The sequence below is a fragment of the Pipistrellus hanaki genome, assembly GCF_964339955.1.
Source record: "Pipistrellus hanaki genome assembly, chromosome: 2".
NCBI lineage: Eukaryota > Metazoa > Chordata > Mammalia > Chiroptera > Vespertilionidae > Pipistrellus > Pipistrellus hanaki.
The window spans coordinates 38,708,636-38,731,681 of NC_140504.1; the positions used below are offsets into that span (position 1 = coordinate 38,708,636).

Below are 23,046 nucleotides of genomic sequence, written 5' to 3' on the forward strand. Positions count from 1 at the left end.
CTGTGAGATTAGATTGCTTTATGACCTCAGAAAAACTCAAATCAAATAAAGAATTTACTGCCACTTTGTTTAGAGGGGCAAAACATGGTCCCACTTACTTAGAAGAAGGTCTAAGTTAGTTTTGCTTTCTTTTTATCCTTCTTTAAGCATTACACATACCATTTTGTAGACTGGGCCCAGCCCTTATCCTGATGATTAAGGAAGTTGTTTGCATAGTTTTGCATATTGTATTGTCCATATCATTTAGAATTCCTGGTGAAAGATTGAGGCACAGTATTTTTAAATGATGTATTTAAAGCATTTCTTGTCAAGGTTTTTGAAAATTTAATTTTACTACATATTCTGTATCAACTAGAGGCCTGATGCACGAAAATTTGTGCAAGAGTAGGCCTTCCTTCCCCCGGCTGCCGACACTGGCTTCACTCCGAGCCCCGGGCGGCTTCCTCCAGCCCCAGCTTCATCTGGAAGGATGTTAGCATATTACTCTTTTATTATAGATTGTCCTTGAGACCTTACACACCTGTGTTGTGACCATATGACTTTTATTTGTACTAGAGTATCATTTTTCCTGTCATTTCTATGTCAATCCTCGGAACCATCTTTGCTTCTTACATTTTTTGTTCTAAATATTTTTTTAATTGCAGACCATTATTCTTCATAATCTTATATTCTATCCTTTTATTGTTTCCTGATTAACTTCTTTAATTCTAATCTGTCTTCATTCTGCACACCATCAGATTAGACTTCCCAAAGTAGGAGAACTATTATGGTATGCCTGAGAAACCTATATTGCTTTTATTTTTTGTGATTATATATAATGCTGCAGTAAACATCTTTTTTTTGTAAAACATCCTCCAATTTTGGATTGTCCTTAGAATGGGTTGTTAGAAGTGTATTCGTTATATTAAAAGTATGATTATTACATGTTTGTCAGAGGTTTATATTAATTTTGAGTAAAATTAATTGAGAAATTCTTCCCCAAAATGTTAAGAGGGTTTTTGTTGAAGTGATGAATTTATATTATGAAAAAGTAGTTATGGTATGAAAACTTGTGGTGAAAGAGTTGTTAGATAAGATTATATTTATAAGTAAACATGTGAAACCTAACTCTTGCTTTTGTCTTTAAATAGCTGGATAGAACATACACTGGCTTGCAGACTCTTGGAGCAGAGACGGTAGGTTTTTCCCTCAATGGCATTATTTGGGAACAAATAGACTGAAAATTTATCTTCATTTTCAGTTAGAAAAAAGTGAGTGCTAAATTTAGAAAAATTTTATATCCTCATTTATTTACTTTTTAGTGTGAAAAAGTACACAAAATTTACTATTTTTAAGTATACATTTAAGTATTATTACATATATTCACATTTTGTGCAGTGATTGCTATCATCCTTTTGGAAAACTGAAACTGTTACAATTTACGATAATTCTCTATTCTGCTCTTCCTCTAGCTCCTGGCACTCACCCTTCTACTTTCTCTCTCTCTGAGTTTGACTACACTAGATGCAATATAAGTGGTATCGTACAGTGTTTTGCTTTGTTTTTGTAACTGGCATATTTCACTTAGCATAATGTTTTCGAGATTTATCCACGTTGTACAATAGATGTGTCTGAATTTCCTTCCCAAAAAGGCTGAATGATGTTTCATTATACATATATACTACATTGTGTTTATCCATTTATCTGTCAGTGAACACTTGACTTGCTTACATCTTTTGGCTATTGTGAATACTAAGAATGTGGGCCAGTTTGCTCCAGTCCTGCTTTTAATTCTTTATGATAGATACCCAGCAGTGATATTGCTGGATGATACTGTAATTCTGTTTTTAATTTTTTGAGGCCTGCTATACTGTTTTCCATAACAGCAGCACCATTTTATATTTCCACCAACAGTGCATAAGGGTTCCAATTCACCAGCATTTATTGTTTTTTATCTTTTTTATAGTAACCAGGTATTTCATTGTGGGTTTGGTATACATGTCTCTAATGGTAATTGATGTTGAACATCTTTTCATGTGTTTATTGGCCATTTGTATATCTTCTTTTGAGAAATATCTTCAAATCCTTTACTCATTTTTTAATCTGGTTGTTTGTTTTGTTGTTGTTGAGTTTTAGGAGTTCTCTCTATATTCTTGGTATTAGTCTCTTATTAGATATATGAAATACAAATATTTTCTCCCATTATGTGGGTGACTTTTATTTTATTTTATTTTTTTTAACTTTTCATGCTTGATTATGTCCTTGGATGCACAAAAGTTTTTAGTTTTGACACAGTTCAATTTATATTTTTTTTCTTTTGTTACATGTTTTTATGTGTCATATCCAAGAAATCATTGCCAAAGCCAGTGTCATAGAGCTTTCCCCTATGTTTCCTTCTAAGAGTTTTATTGTTTTAGGTCTTCGATCCATTTTTATTAATTTTTGTATATGGTGTAAGGTAAAGATCCACATTCATTCTAATGCATGTGGGTATCCAATTTTCTCAACACCATTTTGTGAAAGACAATCCTTTTCACATTGAATGGTCTTGGCCTCCTTGTCAAAAATAATTTGACCATAGCCCAACCAGTTTGGCTTAGTGGATAAAGCATCAACCTGTGGACTAAAGGATCCCAGGTTCGATTCTGGTCAAGGACACCTACCTTATTTGTGGGCACATCCTCAGAAGGGGGTGTGCAGGAGGCGGCTGATCAATGTTTCTAACTCTATCCCCCTCATTTCCTCTCTGTAAAAAAAAAGCAATACTATCTAATAATAGAGTAATATGCAAATTAACCATCACTCTGCTACACCCATAAGCCACACCCAACAACCAATCAGCAGCGAGTATAAATCAACCCAACCAAGATGGCTGCAGCCATGGAGCAAGCAGGAGGCTTGGGTTTCTCCGGCAATGGAGGAAGCCAAGCTTCACACACTCTGGCAGGCCCAGGCCTCCACTCAAGGCTACAAAGTTTTAATTATAGAAGATAAATAAATCCCAACAAAAATGGCAGCAGCCACAGAGCTGGAGAGAGCAGGAGGCTTGAGTTTTCCCTGGCGATGGAGGAAGTGAAGCTTCCCCAGCCCTGGCCGGCCTTGGCCTCCGCTTAAGGCTACAAAGTTTCAATTGTAGAAGATAAATAAGTCCCAGATCCCAGGGCTTCCACTTGGGTCATAGGGGGTGTGACCGGCTTGAAAACCACCACAGGCCCCTCGCCCAGGCCACCCTATGCCCCAAGGAAACCCCCTCCCTGATGCAGGACACCCTCAGGGCAAACCATCCGGCCCCCATCTGTGTGCCAGGCCTCTAACCTATCTAATAAAAGAGTAATATGCATATTGATCATCACTCCAACACACAAGATGGCTCTACTCCTATGTGGTCAAAGATCCTGCTCTCATGTGGACACAAGATGGCCGCCACAAGATGGCCAGCAGGGGAGGGCAGTTGGCAGGGACCAGGCCTGCAAGGGAGGGCAGTGTGGGCGATCAGGCCAGCAGGGGAGGGCAGTTGGGGGTGACCGGGCCTGTAGGGAAGGGCTGTTGAGAGATATACAGGCCTCCAGGGGAGAACAGTTGGGGAGGGAACAGGCCTGCAGGGAAGGGCAGTTGCGGGGACCAGGCCTAGAGGGGAAAGCAGTTAGGGGTGACCTGGTCCTCATGGGAGGACAGTTAGGGGTGACCTGGTCCACATAGGAGGGCAGTTAGGGGTGATCAGGCCTGCAGGAGACGGCAGTTAAGGGCAATCAGGCTGGCAGGGGAGCAGTTAGGCATCAATCAGACTGGCGGGAATAGTTAGGGGGTGATCAGGCTGCCAGGTAGGAGCAGTTAGGGGCAATCAGGAAGGCAGGCTGGCGAGCAGTTGGGAGCCAGCAGTCTTGGATTGTGAGAGGGATGTCCGATATTGGAGAGAGTGCAGGCTGGGCTGAGGGACACCCACCCCCCATGCACAAATTTCGTGCACTGGGCCTCTAGTAAAATATATTTTAAAAAACAACAGTACTTTAAAATAATAATAATAATAATTTGACCATATATGTGATATATTCTTTTCTAATGGTTTATATGTCTTTTATGCCAGTACTATACTATTTTAATTAATTTAGCTTTTGTAATTATAAGTTTTGAAATCTGGAAGTATGAGACTCCAACTTCACTTTTTCTCTTCTTACCAGGTCGTCCCCCTTCCTTCACCTTTTTTTGGATTTATGATATATCAGCAGTAGTCATTATAACTATAATTAGCTAGTTATACTTTGTGTTATATTAGAAGTTTTTTTTGAGCACAGAGTATATGCGAGGCACCAGTCTTGGTAGTGGGGATACAGATTTCTACACAAGATAGCTATTGTTCTCAACTATTCTTGGTTGTGTTGAGAACTGGCAGATGGTATACAGTAAGCATAAAAGCAAATAAGGTTTCATTTACAAATAAGTTCAATAAAGAGGAGAGTAGCTGGGGGACAAGAGTTGGTTTAGCTAGGTAGGTTAGGGAAGGCATAAGACGACGACATTGGATTGAGACCAAATGGTGAGAAAGAGGCAGACATGGAAAGATTTGGGGGAAGAGTGTTCTAAGGCATTGAAACAACAAATGGAAAGACCTCAGTTTTATGATTGCTATTACTAATTATCTATTAAACCAGAATAGATTATATTCTGGGATAATCCTTTAGTTTTTGAGATGGAAGTTGCCTTTGAAGTATGATTAGAAATCATTTGTCACATCTCTTAGAATATTGTGTTCTTAGAAGGTTTGGGGCTTTCTGGGACACTAATGATGAATTCATGAGCCCAATTATTGCCCGATTTTGTAGGTAGTGGATGTTGAGCTCCACCGGCATTCCCTTGGAGAAGACTCCATTTACCCTCAGTCCTCCGAGTCAGACGTCTCTGACGCCCCACCGTCTTTGCCTTTGACCATTCCAGCCCCAGTGAAAGCTTCCTCACCAATAAAGCAGTCGCTTGAGGCAGTACCTGATACCTCTGTGGAGAAAGGTAATGTATTTTTTTTTTTTGTACATTGATGTGTTTTTCCTTATATGGAGGAGTCATTCTGGGGCATTTTTCCTCATTTACATAATATGATAGTTAACTTCTACCTTCAGAGACTCAGAGAAAGGAAATTTTCCATAAGTAGGCATGTTGCCTCTACTACCGAGTACTATTATGAAAATATCAAAATGCTTATTATTCTCAGAAAATATCTTTCATTAAGTTCTAACATTTTGTAGAACACAAAACTCATTAAAAAGCATTAAATTTTTAAAATAGAAATTACTTTATTTTTATGGTTATATTGCTATTTTTGTAGATTCAACAAAAGCTAAATCCTTCTCTATAGGACATACTTGAATAAATCCGTGTGGCAAACTAGACCATGCACCAAGCCTTTTTTTCTTTTTTTCTTTTTTTTTTTAATTTCAGAGTGGAAGGGAGGAGAGAGAGAAGCATCAATGATGAGAGAGAATCATTGATTGGCTGCCTCCTGCACGCCCTCTACTAGAGATTGAGCCTGCAACTCAGGCATGTGCCCTTGGCTGGAATCAAACCTGGGGACCCTTCAGTCTTCAGGCCGACACTCTATCTACTGAGCCAACCCAGTTAGGGCCACAAATCTTTAAGTATGACAAATCGTTTATTAAGGAATAGATACCATTCTTCCATATGATAAAATAGACTAAAACATCAAAGTAATAATAGAGAATTGGAAAAATCAATTAACAGTCTCAATTATAGCTGAGCAGGGAGAAATAAAACCTCTTCCACTGTGAGATACACTGATGATAAATAAGGTGACCCTGCCGCCGCCTCCTCACCAAAGTAAAAGAATTCAATAACATTTCCTGTAACCGGATGATTCCCTAACAAAACATTAGTTCTGATTTTGCAGTATTAATGTTGGATTTTACAGCACAAACCTTATAAAACCATTTTCTCTGTTAAATGCTTTTGGCTTGAGACTTTCTTTTACGACAGATAACTCAGATAAAAGTAAGGCTTATCGACTGAAGTTCATGAGATTTGGTCATATCATAAAACAATTTCTGCTCTGGTTTGGGTTTGTAGATGTGTCTCACTGGGAGAGAATGTGCATATTTTAACAACCATATTAGAGAAAAGATAGACATTAAAAGTATAACAGATAATTTCTCTGTTTTTAACTTAAGGCTTTTCAGTCCAATTTAGGGAACTCATCATCATAATTAAAATCAAGCAGATAAATAAAGTTGCATTTTTTAGTTGCATCAATCTTTTCCATTAATGGAAAAACTACTTCTCATTGGCTCAACAAGGGGAACTATAAACATCCCTCCTAGAACAGACCTGTGATGTGATTATGTCTAGCATCATCAATGTCATGGAGCATATATATTCTTTTTTTTTTTTTTAATATATTTTATTGATTTTGTACAGAGAGGAAGGGAGAGAGATAGAGAGTTAGAAACATCGATGAGAGAGAGTCATCGATCAGCTGCCTCTTGCACACCCCCTACTGGGGATATGCCCGCAACCAAGGCACATGCCCTTGACCAGAATCGAACCCGGGACCTTTCTGTCCTCAAGCCGACGCTCTATCCATTGAGCCAAACCGGTTTCGGCTAGATATATATTCTTTAATTTAATTTTTCCCATCACCATTTAGCTCCTCTATGCCCTCTTCCACCTCCATCCCCCCTCTTACCCCTTGCAGTCACCACACTGTTGTCCATGTCCATGGGTCTTCATGGAGCATAGATGTTAATGTTTCTTTCCAGCCTGTCGTTGCACTCAATCCCTTTTATTAAATTACAACTAATTAATTGAGTTACAATTCTTGCATGTAGTAGATATTAAGTAAAATACCATGTATTTTAAGCCATTTTATGATTATATATAGTAAATACAGAAATATATTGAATTTTGTCAGTTCTTCAGGTGGAAGAAAATTATACTTTTTTTCTGAGTTAAAAATCATTGAATTTTTATTCCTTGATGATTATAGTAGTTTCTTGTAATTCTGGTCCAGTTCCCAATTTTGTGAACAAGAAACTTAAATAATAAATATCAAGTCTTATTTAAAATACTAGAGGCCCGATGTATGAAGATTCATGCAAGAATGGGCCTTTCTTCCCCGGGTGGCCAGCATCACCTTCGCTCCGACTGGAGCTGACTTTCTGCCTTTGCTCCGGTGCCGGAGCCACCTTTCTGCCTTCCCATGCTGCCCAGAGGACTGGAGCTGCTGAGGGGGGGCGGGGGGAAGGGGGGACGGTGCAGAATGCCTGCATTGTCACCATGGCAATGATGTGAGTGTCCTGTCCCAACCCTGCATATGCAAATTAACCTGCCATCTTTGTTGGGTTAATTTGCATACTCCTGATTGGCTGGTTGGCGTCACGAAGTTATGGTCAATTTGTATCTTTCCCTTTTATTAGTATAGATAATATTCATCGTCAATAAATCTTTATTCACTTATATAACTTACATACAAGAGATAAAATTGACTCTAAATGGTATTATTTTGTCTCAGCCTGCATTTTAATGTGATGTTAATATTTTTGTTTTATAAAATCTCAACTCTATTCCTCTTTAAATTTTAATTACATCTTCTTTATGGGCATTTAATAAGATAGGACATCATTAGATTAAGTGAATTCTTTTGAGTTTTTCTTCTCCAATTTAAACAGGTTTCAATTTGTATAAAAAAAATAGGACAAAATGAACTTGTATACTATTTATAGTTAATATGTTTTCTAATTCTCTAAAGAAACATTTAAGCAAAATATGATTCTAGGCATATTCACATTTGTTAAAAAACAAGGCAACAGGCCCCAAATGTGGTCACCTATGCCAAGTCACATCACCAAATTCAAACTTGCAGTTTCAGCCTCTTCCAGAAATGAATCTTAAATCAGTCAATCAGGAATCCCCTAATCAGCACTAGATGGATAATTGGCCGGATAGACAGGTGACCTTTTCAAAGCTGATCTGCTTTTTGCTCAATAACTTCCTTGCTCCTGTTCCCTTCTGCCTCTAAATGTCTTTCATTTTGTACGGCTCCTGAGAGCTGCTTTTTCTCTGCAACATTGGATGCTGCTTGATTCATTCATTGTTGAATAAAGCCAATTAAAGCTTTAAAATGTACTCAGCTGAAATTTATTTATTTACTTGTTTATTTATTTCATGCCCTTGACTGGAATTGAACTCAGGACTCTCCAGTCCACAGGCTGATGCTCTATCCACTGAGCCAAACCAGCTAGGGCTGAAATTTATTTTTTAACACACTTCACCCAAAAATGTATAAAGGAATAATAAATACTGTGGATTGTATTTATTTTACTAATAGTAAATGGCTTAAATGGTCGTTGAAATGATAAGGGATTGTTATTGCTTCATTCTTTTCCCACAATGGTAAGATTTTATTATTGCAAAGAGATTAATGACTTAATCATCTGCCTGTTTCATCTCAAGCAGAATTACCAGCCAATACTGAAACTGAGAGGCATACTACATTTTATTCTTTGCCATCTTCACTGGAACGAACACCCACCAAAATGACAACATCCCAGAAAGTTGTGTTTTGTTCTCATGGCAATTCAGCTTTCCAGCCGATAGCATCAAGCTGCAAAATTGTGCCACAGAGTCAGGTTCCTAATCCTGAGTCACCTGGGAAATCCTTCCAGCCTATCACCATGAGCTGCAAGATTGTTTCAGGTATTCAGATGATGTGTGTGAAGTTGATGTGTATAAAAATTATTGGAATGACACAAAAAAAAAATACTGTGGTTTAAAAAAATTTTTTTTTTAGTTCTTCTAAGCAGGGTTTTTGTTTATTTAACAAGTGAGCTAATCACTTGATTAGCAGAACAAAGGTGTCAGGAAGCAAAAATAAAAGTCATCTACGTAGAAAAAATTTTTGAATGAAGCAAGAAATGGAATTCAGAGAGGTCAAATTTTCATGTAGAATCAGCACAGGTAAAATGTTTGCTAGGATCATGGTTGAATTTAAAGTAGGAATTATGGTTTGTGATTATATATGGAAACCAGAGCAACTTGTAATAAAGCAAATGTAGAGGCCTTTTAGTTTGGAGTTGAAATTTCTTTTATACACTAACATAATGAGAAAGATTACTCATTTCGGTTATTATCAAGAAGGTTGAATTTCCATTGCCCTACAACAATTTCTCATTTATCTTAGGTAAACTTTTAGTAGGACTATATGTTTTTGGCCGTACTACCTCAGGAAAGACTGAAAGAGTCAGTAAAAGTATTTCGGCACTTGGAGGTTTCTGTATAATACTTAAATGAAGGGGAAGGAGGGAGTCTTTGTTGTTAAAAATAGAAAACTAAGCAGTAATATGAACCGAGGCTTTGAAATTTATGAGAAGTAAAGAATGTATAATTTTATCTACCAATTAGAAGCACTGTGGAACTCGCTGATTCAGAAATAGATGTTGGATATGTAAATTGGTTTGAAGTTTAGAGAAATTGAGGGATGACAAATTTGATCACTAGAAGACAATAGAGGACGTTTAATGGTACATTGATACCCTTTGAGTATATTTTGTGGGGATATGAATCTCTCTGGATTGTGGCTGTGGCATAGTATTGACAGAGACTTGGTTTTGGGTGGGTGAATTTCTTATTTTCCTATTGGAAATTAATCCTAAATCAAGACTCCTGGTTCCTAAATCCAATTTACCCCTAATTTTAACATCTTCGAATACAACCTGCCTAAATTGTTAAGAGATTTATTATCTAGGGATTCAACAGTTTCACACTGTTATGTAAAGCGCTGCTTTTTAAACTTTAATGTGCCTACCGGGGAACTTGTTAAAATACAGATTTATATTTGGTAGGTCTGGGTAGGACCTCAGAATCTGTTTCTAACAAGCTCCCAGATGATGCAGACGCTAATGCTGCTGGTCACCAGATAAGGCTGTAGAGAGGGAAACACACTAGTCCCTGGCCTCCACTACACCGAGGCTGCTGCTGCTGCTGCTGCTGCTCAGTACCGGAAATAGACCGTCTCATTCACTTTTCCTAATTTGTCACCTTTGTCCTGGCAGCCCTGCCCTTCTTTCATTATCTTCCAGCATCTTCTTAGATGGGTTGAATATATCTATTTTGTTTAGTTTATTTTTTTCTCTTTTTAATTAATAAAGGTTCCCCCATATCAACGCCAAGTCCATCACCATTGCCTCGAACCCCAACTTCCACTCCAGTCCATGTGAAGCAAAGCACTGCCAGCTCTGTTATTAGTAACCCTTATGTTATCATGGACAAGCCAGGGCAGGTTATTGGAGCCACCACTCCCACCACAGGTGTGTGTTTGATCAATATTTATGTGATCCAAAAGATTTGATCTTTTTTAAAGATGAAATCCTAGTGTCACTTAATAGCCATATAATAGGAAAATGAAATCTCCATCCATAAACAAGAGGAGGGAATATATGAGAGTAACACTAGTGCTGTTTTTCTGAGAAAGATTTACTCATTTTGTAAAAGTTGTATTTTAAAAAATAAATTTTTTTATTGATTTCAGAGAGAGGAAGGGAGAGGGAGAGAAACATCACTGATGAGAGAGAATCATTGATCTGCTGGCTCCTGCACAACCCACTGAGGATTAAGCCCGCAATCGGGGCATGTGCCCTGACAAGTCATCGAACTGTGACTTCCTGGTTCCTAGATCGATGCTCAATCACTGAGCCACGCCAACTAGGCAAAAGTTGTATTTTTAAGAATTGATTTACATTTTCTCTTTAGTTTCTAGATTAAAACTGAGCTGTAATTAATTTAAAAAGATAGTTGATTTTATTTCATTTGGAAGACATTCTTTTTGGGCCTGCAAACTGTGGTTATTTCCAAATTAAGCTTTAGTTCAAGAATAACTTTGTGAGCAATATAGTAGTACAGTGGTCGGCAAACAGTAACAATGTACCTACCTATATAATTTAACTTTAAAAAATTTGGCTCTCAAAAGAAATTTCAATAGTTGTACTGTTGACATTTGGCTCTGTTGACTAATGAGTTTGCTGACCACTGTACTATTTTATTTCACCCCAGTCAAATAAAAAAGTCACCTTTACTTTTCTGTGAATAAGATAAATTTTGCATCTGGGAGGGAAATTGTACCCTATCATTATAAAAAGGAAACACTAATAGGAAGAATGAGGCAGATTTGGATTCACCATGTTTGTCATATAATCTCATGTAACTACAGACTGCTTTTCAGGTGTTTTTTTTTAAGTACTTTTACTAACATTAGTTTAATTGAAGGTGATAAATAGAATATTTAAACACATGCTCCTCAGTGTAAACATTCCTGTAGTTTTCACTTCTAATTAAGAGAAATGGTAAAAAGGAAATATAATAAGAGATGATTGTAAGGTAGTGAAACCTTTCTCCCCCAAATATTTTAACATGTGAATGTGTGTTGGGCCATTTCAGGTAGGTTTTTGGAAAAGTTGGTTCCTTTAACAGTGATTGTAATTGTGGAACTCATTTAAAAAATGCTGCTTTCAGAAATTACCTAAGACCCTTTTGAATATCCTTAGGGATGCCAAACATGTGTGCTTTGAGGATACTTAGTTTTAGCAATCTGCCAAACGTCTTTGTAGACAAGTTTGGTAAAAATAGGTAGGTGACCAAATACCATTTTGGGTCTTGACTTTTTTTTTTTTTTTTAAATATTTTTATTGATTTCAGAGAGGAAAGAGAGATAGAAACATCAATGATGAGAATCATTGATTGGCTGCTTTCCACATGCCCCACACTGGGAATCAAGCCCACAACCCAAGCATGTGCCCTGACCAGGAATTGAACCGTGACCTCCTGGTTGATAGGTTGATAGTTAATGCTCAACCACTGAGCCACACCAGCCAGGTTTGACTTATTTTTGGCTGTAGATAATGTGAGTGATTTTTATCAGACCCTAAAGTCAGTTGTACAAACGAAGTGTAAAATGTTTACCGTTGGCTGGATTTCCATGTAGGTATTCCTTCTAGTGAAACTACTTTGAAGGAGCTAGCATTCACTTGAATGTATACATTTTGGCACATTGTTAAATAACCAATTCCATTGTGTTATAATACATTTTTATAGAGTAAAACTACGAACTTTACTTATTCTACATATTCTTACAAGCGTCTTGTCCCTTTTCAGATTGGTGAAGTGGTCACCTTTGTAGGATGAATCCTTAAGTGTTTCTTCTACAGTTTCAGGGTTGTAGGTTTTCAACCCTTAAAGATGAAAACCAGATAATGGGGGAAAGGGAAGGGTGGTGGAAAATGCTTTAAAATTCCATTTTGCACATTTTATTTTGTTTATACTTTACTTTTAAATCTGCCTTGCTTACAGGAAGTCCTACAAACAAGCTCTCTACTGCCTCTCAAGCCTCCCAAGAAACAGGTTCCCCTATTCCTAAAATTCATGGAAGTAGTTTTGTAACATCTACTGTCAAGGTAACCTTCTATTACATTATTGCCCTTCACTTGTTTTAAAGACTGTGTTTGAGTTCAATAGTAATTTGGTTACTTGAAAAATAATTCCTCTTTCCAAAATTTATTGTTTAATTTTTCAGGGAATAAGTCCTTTGGAATTTGGAATTCCAAATGTTATCTGACTTATTCAGATCAAAGTGCTAGCTATCTGTTCACTGTTTGGCAAAGACAATTCTTGTTGTTTAGTTAAGTTATTCAACTTATTTGTCGTTGTCGTAGCTATCTTAAGGCTGGAGTTCCTGAGGTATAAACTCCTTTGTGAGAATTGCCAAGAATTCAGAGATCATCTCTTACATGACTGTGTGCTAACATTGCATTTCTTATACTTAGGCACTTAATGGTGATGATATTGAATAGTTTCCTGGTCCAAGGCAAGGTTTTTCTCTAAATTCAGTGTAATGTGTGAGCACTTCGTTTATACAGATGTCTGAATTGTAATTAATTTTGTTTCTTGCACCTAACATTTATGACAAATTGACTCTGAGATTGCATTTTGTATTTGAGAATTGGAGACGACAGTATTTTTAAATGTTGGCTTTTGCTATCTTTACAGTTACTATTTGTTTAAGGTTTTTTTGCTTAGTTTTTTAAATTTTTATTGAAAAATTTCCCTGTGTCCTGGGTATTTATTCTGAGTACAGACAAGAAGTTGTGAGTATTATAAGAAGATATGCTGAAACACTGACTGCCTGTTTCATTCATTTATTCAGTGCCTAGGCTCTAGGGACAGAAAAGAAATAAAACCTAGTGCCTGTTCTTTACTAGCTTGCCATTTGGAAGGAGACTAGACCAGAAACCAGGGAGTTGACCAAATATGAGAGGTAGTGTGATAGGCATGTTCTAGCATACAGGGGGGCACAGGTGAATGGCATCCTGCCAATCACTAGTCTTGCTTTGCATTTGGTTTCCTTTTTTAATATATTTTTATTGATTTCAGAGAGGAAGAGAGAGGGAGAAAAAGAGAGAAGCATCAATGATGGAGAGTATCATTGACCGGCTGCCTCCTGCATGCCCCCCACTGGGGATTGAGCCCACAACCTGGACATGTGCCCTGACCGGGATTCGAACCGTGACCTGATTTATAGATCAATGCTCAACCACTGAGTCACACCAGCCAAGCGCATGTGGTTTCTAAAATAATATTAAAATGCAGATGTTGAGACTTAGAAGACCCCAAAACAAAAAGATTTGGGCTTTTTGTTTTTGGTTGTTTATAGTGCTAGAGAATGTTACAGGTTTGTATTAAATCTGACTATAAAGTATCTAAAGTCACTCATTTTATCTTAATTGTATAATATGTATCTTTACATTCACAGCAGGAGGATTCTCTGTTTGCATCTATGCCACCTCTTTGCCCAATTGGGAGTCACCCTAAGGTTCAAAGCCCCAAACCTATCACTGGAGGACTTGGAGCTTTCACAAAAGTGAGTATTTTTTTCAGGGCTCATCCTGTAAGTCAATATGGTCTTACATAGTCTTTTTTGTGGCATGTTAGAGTTGGTTGACACTACCGCACAACATGTAACTTTTTAATCAGCCTCAGTTCTAAGCCAGATCCTATTTTGGAGACATGCTTCCATTTATTCAGTGGTGTCTATCGGACAGCCCTTGGAGCCCAGGGAGATGGCACCTTCAGAGAGCAGTGTGTTTCTGCTGCCATGTGCCAGTATCTAAAACAAACGAGTAGGCTGAGTTTGTAGATACACAGGATCGAGTCCAGATCCTGCGTTGTCCTTTTAGTAGCTGTTATGGGCTACCTTTAAGCTGTGTTTTTACTCTTCTGGTGGAGCCATTCTTTGCAGACCAGGCTTCATTAATTAATTGATTTTTGCGAACAGAATAGATTCAGGTATTAGTAGCTCTTGTCTTGGGATGTTTATTCAGTGTCATTATCATGTTTGTTGCAAGGTAATCATCAAACAGGAACCTGGCGAAGCATCTCACGTGCCCACAACTGGAGCTGCCAGCCAGTCACCACTCCCCCAGTATGTGACTGTGAAAGGGGGTCACATGATAGCTGTGTCCCCTCAAAAACAGGTCATAGCTGCTGGAGAAGGGACTGCCCAGTCACCAAAGATTCAGCCCTCCAAGGTTTGTGTTTTGTAGGGATGGGGAGGTAACAGGTATGGCCATGCTTTGCCTAAATAATTGACAAGTGCTGAAAAGATACAGGTGACAGGGTTGCTGATCCCATAAAAGCCTGGGACCAAAGCCCCACTGGAAAAGCATGTTAGTCAACATGCAGTCCATCCCTCTTTAACCATTGCCCAGAGCAGGCATGTCTTATCGAGGGTCCTGGAACAGTCTGAGGCACAGGGCACAATGTTATCTCTGCCAGTGAGCACAGCTTTCCACATGATTCAGTCTAAAGTGGTTAACTGACAGGACCAAGGTCTACTCTTTTACTGACTTATTTCTGATAGGCGAGTGCCGTAGTTTATACCTCTAATGTGATCTGTTTAATAATTCTTGGCTCTTTGGAGAGTTTCTTTTCATTACAATTTGGAGGCGTGGGAAATTTTGTGTTGGGAGAACTGAAAAATTGCACATAAGTCCACGTTTTATACCTAGTAAGTGACAGGATTTCAACCAGGTCTGCTGACTCCAAGACTCCTCATTCCAGAACTAATTAAAATTTGCAAGACATAACATTAACATGCTTTTAGGACATCCAGAGTTAAATTATCTCACTTTTAGGGCAGATATATTTTAAAGCTCTTGAGTACATTATGTGAAGTGTTTGCTTTTCAACTTGAGAGCCAGCCTGTCTAGGGAGAGTGAATTGTTTTAGAGCAATAATAGGCAAACTGCGGCTCGTGAGCCACATGTGGCTCTTTAGCCCCTTGAGTTTTTAGCAAAGGCCAGCTTAGGAGTACCCTAATTAAGTTAATAACAATGTACCTACTTATATAGTTCAAGTTTAAAAAATTTGGCTCTCAAAAGAAATTTCAATCGTTGTACTGTTGACATTTGGCTCTGTTGACTAATGAGTTTGCTGACCACTGTTTTAGATGAATACTTTAAAGTAGAAAAAGGTTTTAGATATTTGGTTGGACTACATAGCCACAGATGGATCGAGATAAAAATTTATAGTGTTGCCCACCCAGCGAGGCTCAGTGGTTGAGCATTGACCTATGAACCAGGAGGTCATAGTTGGATTCCTGGTCACGTGCCAGGCTCAATCCCCTGAGTGTGTTATGCAGGAGGCAGACAATCAATGATTCTCTCTCATCATTGATGCTTCTATCTCTTCCTCTCCATCTTTGAAATCAATAAAAAAATATATATTTTAAAATTTTATAGTATTTTATAAGTGGTTCTAAAATCTCTTAAGAGTCCATTAACTACTTTCCCAAACTCACCTGGTCTTAAGAATCATCTGCTGATTTAAACACATAAACGCGTAGGCCCCTATCTCAAACTTACTGAATCAGAATCTTCTTGGGGGCCCTGGGAATCTGGATTTTTTAAAAACTCCCCTACTGACTCATGATTAGGCAAATTTAGGAACCACTGAGCTGCAGCATCAAATTTGACTTTGTGGCTTCCATAGCAGGAATCACTAAGATTGGTGCCTCAGTTGCATCCTAATCTCCCTCTGTTGTTTGGTCAGGGGCGAGCATTTTGTCAATGTCCTTAAGTGAGCAAATTATTGTCTTGCGGACTTCCTACTCAGATACTTCCTATATGTTCTTCAAAATCTATTTTATTTCACCTGGAGATGTATGGTATTACTGATTTGGGTTTTTTAATTAACACAGCATTTCTGTTTATGCTCAGGACTAGGTACCTGTTGCAGGAATATTCCTGCAAGACTTCCCTCCTGTCACCACCACCTCTCCTGCCATGGCAGGCAGGGCAGGGTGGGGCAGGGTGGGGCGGGGCAGGATGGGTGGGACGAGTGAGGCTGCCACTGCTGCCTCCAAGGTTGCATGCGCTGCCACTGCCTCTGGGGCCACACCCACCTGATCAGCCTCGCCCCGCCCCGCAAGCACTACCAGTGCTTTCCCTCCAGCAGCCACAGCCACCTTGCTTTCCACTTTCCCTCCCTCTTCTATGCTGTCTTCAGTCTTCACTCCACCCTCCCTCCATGTATGCAAATTAACCACCATCTTTGTTGGGTTAATTTGCATATTTGCCCTGATTGGCTGGTGGGTGTGGCTTGTGTAGTGGAATGGTGGTTAATTTGCAAATTACTCTATTATTAGATTAGATAAGTTAGTGGATTTTGCAAATCCACTTATCCATTAATGCTGTACTGGCTTTCTTGTCACATTGCCACCTATCTAATGGCAATGACAACTGAGAGGAAGTGGACGGGTTTTTGCACTGAATAAAGTTTAAGGACACCTAAAAAGAAAGTCACAGAAGAATGTGAAAGAACTGCAAAGAAGCATGAGAAAAGATATCACTGTTCATCCAGGAAATTTAAGTCATGCTTTGGGCTCGAGATCAGGCGCTGTCTGCAAGTACACCGTGGTTATTGCTGAAGTGCATTTGTAGAAACTGTGCTGGAAAACAAGGGTGAACCAAATGGTGTTGTTTTACCTTCCCTACAACTTCGGCACAATAAAAACACAGCGTATCATAGTCATAAAAGTAGAGAGAGATACTGCTTTTGACATGAAAAGGGACAGGATTTAGTAGGTTTGTGTGGGAGTTAAGCAGTGTAGATAGTAAAAAAAAGCATATACAGAATCGTGCTGACTTGCAAAGGTCTGTAAAGGGCACAGGAATGGCAGAAATAGAAACACTGACATTACATCAAAGTGATATATTTATAACAATACAGAAAAAAGAGTGTCTGCCTTGTAAAACTAAAAGGAAATTAGGAATATAGAGGATGTTTTAAGCCAAAATGTTGTATTGTTTAAAAAAAACACGCAAAGCTAATTTGGGGTTATAGTGTCCTACTTAAGAGCCTTCCTTGTGGTGTCCAGACAGCTGTGTGTGGGGTTCCCTCCAGTAAAATGCCAGACTTGCTCATTCTCGGGTATTTTAGAACAAAGGAGCTGTTATCCTGTGAGTGCTATGCTCCTAGTGGATAAGCTTGGCTAATAAAAACTGCCCTCCTGTGGCCAACTTAGGATACCACATGTTATTTGGCTCTGGGAGAGATTGTGTCATATCTGGAAATTTTGAAGCAATTGAATGTAAGGATAGAGATTGGCACATGGAGGGGGGAAAGCAAGTCAGATGCATGGAATTTGGAGGAAGAAATTAAAATAGGTCCAATATGTGTTATTATTTTCTTTAGGAACATGGAAATAGATTATGTGTAATTTAACTTATGCAATAGGTTATTATATTTGATATATTTAAAAAATGTGAAGACTTAGGAAAAATGTTCAACTTCTATAACCCAAGATATCCAAAACTTAAAAACTTCAGTAAGTTTATTTTTATCATACATATAAGACCAGTGGGCAGTTCTATGTTGATTCTACAATCATCAGGAATCTAGACTTCTATTTAGCTGCCTTGCCATTCTCAAAGTTTTATTTTCATCTTGTGGGATAAGAGAGCTACTTCATCTCAAGCTACCATGTTCACATTTCCGGCCAGCTCGGGGGAGAAGAGGAAGGGTGGAGGGGAGAAGCATAACCCAAAGGTTGCACTTACCACTTCTGTTCATGTGTCTTCAGCCAGAAATTAGGAGACCAAACCTACTTGTGCAGGGGCTGGGCGATGTAGTCCGTATTCTATGTGACTATCCCTAACTGAAAATTGGGGCTCTATGAGAGAGAAACAAAGAATGAATATTGAGGTTCAACTGGCAGTTGCTGCTATACACCAGAAATGTTTTTCTACTATTAAGGAACTTTTTTTTATGATGCACAGAAAACTTCTTGATTAGTAAAAAGAATTTTTATATCTCCACATCTCTGTGGGGGATGACTTATCCAGCTCTGCAGCCACAGCTCTGCAGAATGAGGCTGGTAGTCAGAATAAAGAGATTTGGGTAATCCTAAGGGATTGGTTCAACCACATCAGGATAGCTGGGAGAATTTCTCTTCATTATAGGTTAACTTGCTTTTTTATTTTATTTTATTTTATTTTTTACTTTATTTTTTTATTATTTTTATTTTTTTAAATAAAATTTTATTGTTCATATTATTACAAATGTTCCTTTCTCCCCCCCCCCCCATTGCTCTCCTCCACCAGGTTCCCATCCCACCCTCTGCCCTTTCCCCACCCCCCATTGTCTTCATCCATAGGTGCACAGTTAATGTTCAGTCTCTTCCCACATCCCCCTCTCCCCTTTTCCCCAAGAATCGTCAGTTCACTCCCCTTCCATACCTCTGATTCTGTTATATTCAACAGTTAATATTGTTCATCAGATTTTTTTTTTAATTTCCTTGGTTTTTAGATTCACTTGTTGATAGTTAGGTATTTGTTGTTCATAATTTTTATCTTTATTTACTTTCTCTTCCGAAAGAACCCCCTTCAGCAATTCATATAATTCTGGTTTGGTGGTGATGAACTCCTTTAGCTTTTTTTTATTAGTGAAGCTCTTTATCTGGCCTCCGATTCTGAGTGATAGCTTTGCTGGGTAGATTATTTTTGGCTGTAGGTTCTTGCTATTTATCACCTTGAATATTTCTTGCCATTCCCATCTGGCCTGCATGGTTTCTGTTGAGAAATCAGCTGACAATCGTATAGGTGCTCCTTTATAGGTAACTATCTGCTTTGCTCTTGCTGCTTTTAATATTCTCTCTTGTCTTTTGCTCTTGGAATTTTAATTACGTTTTGTCTTGGTGTGATCCTCTTTGGATTCCTTTTGTTTGGAGTTCTGTGCGCTTCCTGAACTTGGAAGTCTAATTCTTTCGCCAGATGGGGGAAGTTTTCTGTCACTATTTCTTTCAGTATGTTTTCGATATCTTGTTCTCTCTCATCTCCTGGGACTCCCATAATTCTGATGTTGGTTCGCTTGAAGTTGTCCCAGAGGTTTCTTACATTATCTTCCAATTTTCTGGATTCTCTTGTCTTCTTGCTTCTGTGGAGGAGTGTCTTCTGGTGCTTTATGTTCCAAATCTTTGACTTGATTCTTGCGATATTCCATTCTGTTTTTAGGACTCTGTATAATATTTTTTATTTCAGACAATGTATTCTTTATTTCTTGTTGATCCCTTATCATTTCTCGTTGATTCCTTATTAATTCTAGTTGATCCCTTTTCATATTCTCATAGGTCTTATCGACCTTTTCTAGGAAATTCTTGAAAAACCTTATAAGCGAAGATTTGAATTCTATATCCAGTCGCTTTTTGTTTTCCATTTCTTTCGTTTGTGACCTATTTCATTGTCGCATTTTCGCAGCTTCCCTGATGGGGCGGAGTTTCAGGGTGGAGCCTACAGCCTTGGCTTCCGTCAGCCATGCCCTATGCGGCTCCTGAGTCTCAGGGTCCTTCAGTACTCACTGCAAGCACCTCTAAGAGAAAGGTGCCCTCGATTTTCGCCTGCTACCAAACAGTCTAGGCTCTCCCCCAATGAGCCCGGCATTGGGGTTCAGTTCAGTTGGAAGTGGGATTGGAGGTGGCGTTCAGAGCAGTCTGGAGCCCCAGTGTCCTTCCCGCCAGGGCAATCCCACGGCACAGCCAACCAACTCTTCTCTGTGCGCAATGTGCGTGCCTCCGGGACCTCCTTTCGCCGCTCCCCCGGGGTTCTGCCTTACTGCCCAGCTCCCTATGGATGAGCCTGGGTCCCTAGGGTCTGGTATAGAACTGGGGTTCAGAGCAGTCGGAACTGGGGCCCAGCACAGTCGGAGCTTTTATCTCCTTCCCGCTAGGTAACGCCAGCCAGGCACTCAGTCGCCCCTGCTCTCCGGCTCCGTCCTCTCCGCGCACGCCGCGTGTCTCAATACCTTAAGCTTTTACAGCTCCTCCGCGCTTCCTTCTGGTTTTCTTCTTGCTTCTTGTTGTAGAATTTCCAGTCAGTCGACTTTCCTGTAGTTCTGGGTAATATCCATTTTATATTTTAGTTGTATTTTATTGAAATTGTTGTGTGCGGCTGCGGCTAGGCGTTTACCTGTGCAGCCATCTTGGATTCTCCTAGGTTAACTTGCTTTTTAAAAAATTGGTTAATTCTTTTGTTTCTTCCTTCTTTCCTTCCCTCCTCTCTAAACTTACATAAAAGTGGAGAGACTGCCCTGGCGGGTTTGGCTCAGTGGATAGAGCTTGGGGACTGGGGAGGTTCCAGGTTCGATTCCAGTCAAGAGCACATGCTCGGGTTGTGGACTCAATCCCCAGTGGGGAGCTTGCAGGAGGTAGCCTATCAATGATTCTCTTTCATCATTGATGTTTCTCTCTTCCTTTTCCTTCCTCTCTGAAATCATTAAAAAAAATTTTTTTTTAAAAGTGGAGAGACTCTTATAATGAATCCCATATGCCCATTATCCAGTTTCAACAATTACCAAAATTTTTGCTAATCTTCTAGAGTATCCTAAAGCAGACATCAGATGTTACATACTTTAATTTCTCTCTGACTAACAATCTAGGGTTTAAGATCAAAGTCCTCTGCCCTGGAAAAATGCTGAAGACATTGACAAATACTTGTCCCGTGGCTCTTCTCTCCGTTGAGTCTCGTGGGGTTTCATGGATTACCTTTTGTTAATTAATGAGTTCCAGGTTAGCTTGGCATTTCATAAACTTATTCTCATTTATGCCTCGGAATCTTATGAGGTAAACATTATAGATGAGGTGTCTAAAGCTAAAGCTCAAAAAAGTTAAATAATTTACTCAGCTACTAACTGATGAAGCAAAACTGGGAAAACAAGTCTGACTGTTTAGAAAAATCTATACTCTTTCCTCTATTATACTGTGGTTCATGTCAATTTTTTAGGGGACCATTTTCTGTTTGTTTGTTTTGTTAATTCTCACCTGAGGATGTTTTTCCATTAATTTTTAGAGAGAGTGGGTGGGAGGGAGGGAGGGAGGGAGGAAGAGAGAGAGAGAGAGAGAGAGAGAGAGAGAGAGAGAGAGAGAGAACATTGATGTGAGAAAGACACATTGAATGGCTGCCTCCCCAAACAAGACTGGAGATGGAGCCTGAAACCAAAGTACATGCCCTTGACTGGAATCGAACCTGGGATCCTTCAGTCTGAGGGCCACCGCTCTATCCACTGAGCCAAACTGGCTAGGGCGGGTCCATTTTCTTTACATCAGTCATATTATCCAAGCACATGCATGGCAAGTGCATTTCTCTATATTTACATTCTTTGAAAAGAAACCATGAATGATTTAGTAATTATTTAACTTAAATATTCCATTCACCAGTTGTATTTGGTTTATCATGTTGTCCCACCTCTTAAGTGATACTATTTTTTAATTTAGAAAGATTCTAAGAATCTTTAGAATTCTTTAAAATAGAGAATAATACAGTCATTACTCACATACCCTCCTTCCTAAATTAACGTGTTCATATTTAATTTAAATCATTTTTTCTCCAAATAAAACATGATTGATAAAGATGAAGTCCACTTGGTTCTTTCCCAAAGCAACACTATCATGAAATTGAATGTGTAGGGGTTTTGTTTGTTTGTTTGTTTTTAAATAAACCCTTAAATTTATTTGGCTCTTCGATTTTTTAAAAATATATTTTGATTTTTTTTTTTTTTTTTTACAGAGAGGAAGGGAGAGGAATAGAGAGTTAGAAACATCAATGAGAGAGGAACATCGATCAGCTGCCTCCTGCACACCTCCCACTGGGGATGTGCCCGCAACCAAGGTACATGCCCTTGACTGGAATCAAACCTGGGACCTTTCAGTCCGCAGGCCAACACTCTAGCCACTGAGCCAAACAAGTCAGGGCATGAATGTGTAGTTTTTCAGTCCATACTTTTATTATGTAAATACATAGCTATAAATAACATGTAATGTTTGTGTGTTGGAAGATTTACATGAAAGATACAGTTGACCCTTGAACAAATAGGTTTGAACTGTAAAGGCCCACTTATTTAGATTTTTTTCAAGAAGTACCTGTACTGTTTGATCTGTGGCTGGGAGTCCACAGATGCAGAGGGCTGACTGTATCCTTTGAGCTACACTATTTTATATAGGGGCCTTGAGCATCCGTGGATTTTGTATCTGCAGTAGTTCCTGAAACCAGCCTCTGTGGATACTGCAGGATACCTGATGCAGTTAAGTTTTGGGGGAGACAGAAATTATACTTGGATTTTTTTACTGTGAGGATATAAGTATACCAAACGCCTATGGTGAGGGGTCAACTATATTCTTAAAAGTAAAATTGCTATAACATGTTTTATGTGAATTCTCAGTTTTATTAAATATGCCAGTAGCTCTCTAAGTGGCTGTACAGATATACTTAAGCAATAAACAAAAGCTCCTGTTTCTTCATATCCTCCAGGTTCAATTGGTGTTATCAGACTTAAAATTTTCCCCTCCATTCTTACGGGGAAAGTCCTTTCTACTTTCTTTTTTGCCTTTGGAGGCAGATCTTTTGCCATTCTTGTAAAAAGAATTTCATCTAGATTCTGGTGCACATGTCTTTTTATGAAATAAATTGTTTCTTCTAATTGGGTATCCTATTTTGTCTTAAAAGAGCTCTGTAGTATCCCTAACCAGTT

At 38.8% G+C, this 23,046-nt stretch overlaps 1 protein-coding gene across 3 annotated transcripts in view; it reads left to right on the forward strand.

Annotated features, from left to right (window-relative positions):
- Window positions 1-23,046, forward strand: part of YEATS2 (YEATS domain containing 2) — a 92,384-nt gene that overhangs the window by 40,699 nt on the left and 28,639 nt on the right. For all 3 annotated transcript variants that reach the window (XM_084874183.1, XM_084874184.1, XM_084874185.1), the window contains exons 9-15: window positions 1,131-1,175; window positions 4,800-4,980; window positions 8,437-8,676; window positions 10,128-10,286; window positions 12,322-12,425; window positions 13,781-13,888; window positions 14,373-14,555. In XM_084874183.1, the coding sequence (XP_084730309.1) occupies window positions 1,131-1,175; window positions 4,800-4,980; window positions 8,437-8,676; window positions 10,128-10,286; window positions 12,322-12,425; window positions 13,781-13,888; window positions 14,373-14,555 (1,020 nt within the window). The remainder of the gene's footprint in view (window positions 1-1,130; window positions 1,176-4,799; window positions 4,981-8,436; window positions 8,677-10,127; window positions 10,287-12,321; window positions 12,426-13,780; window positions 13,889-14,372; window positions 14,556-23,046) is intronic.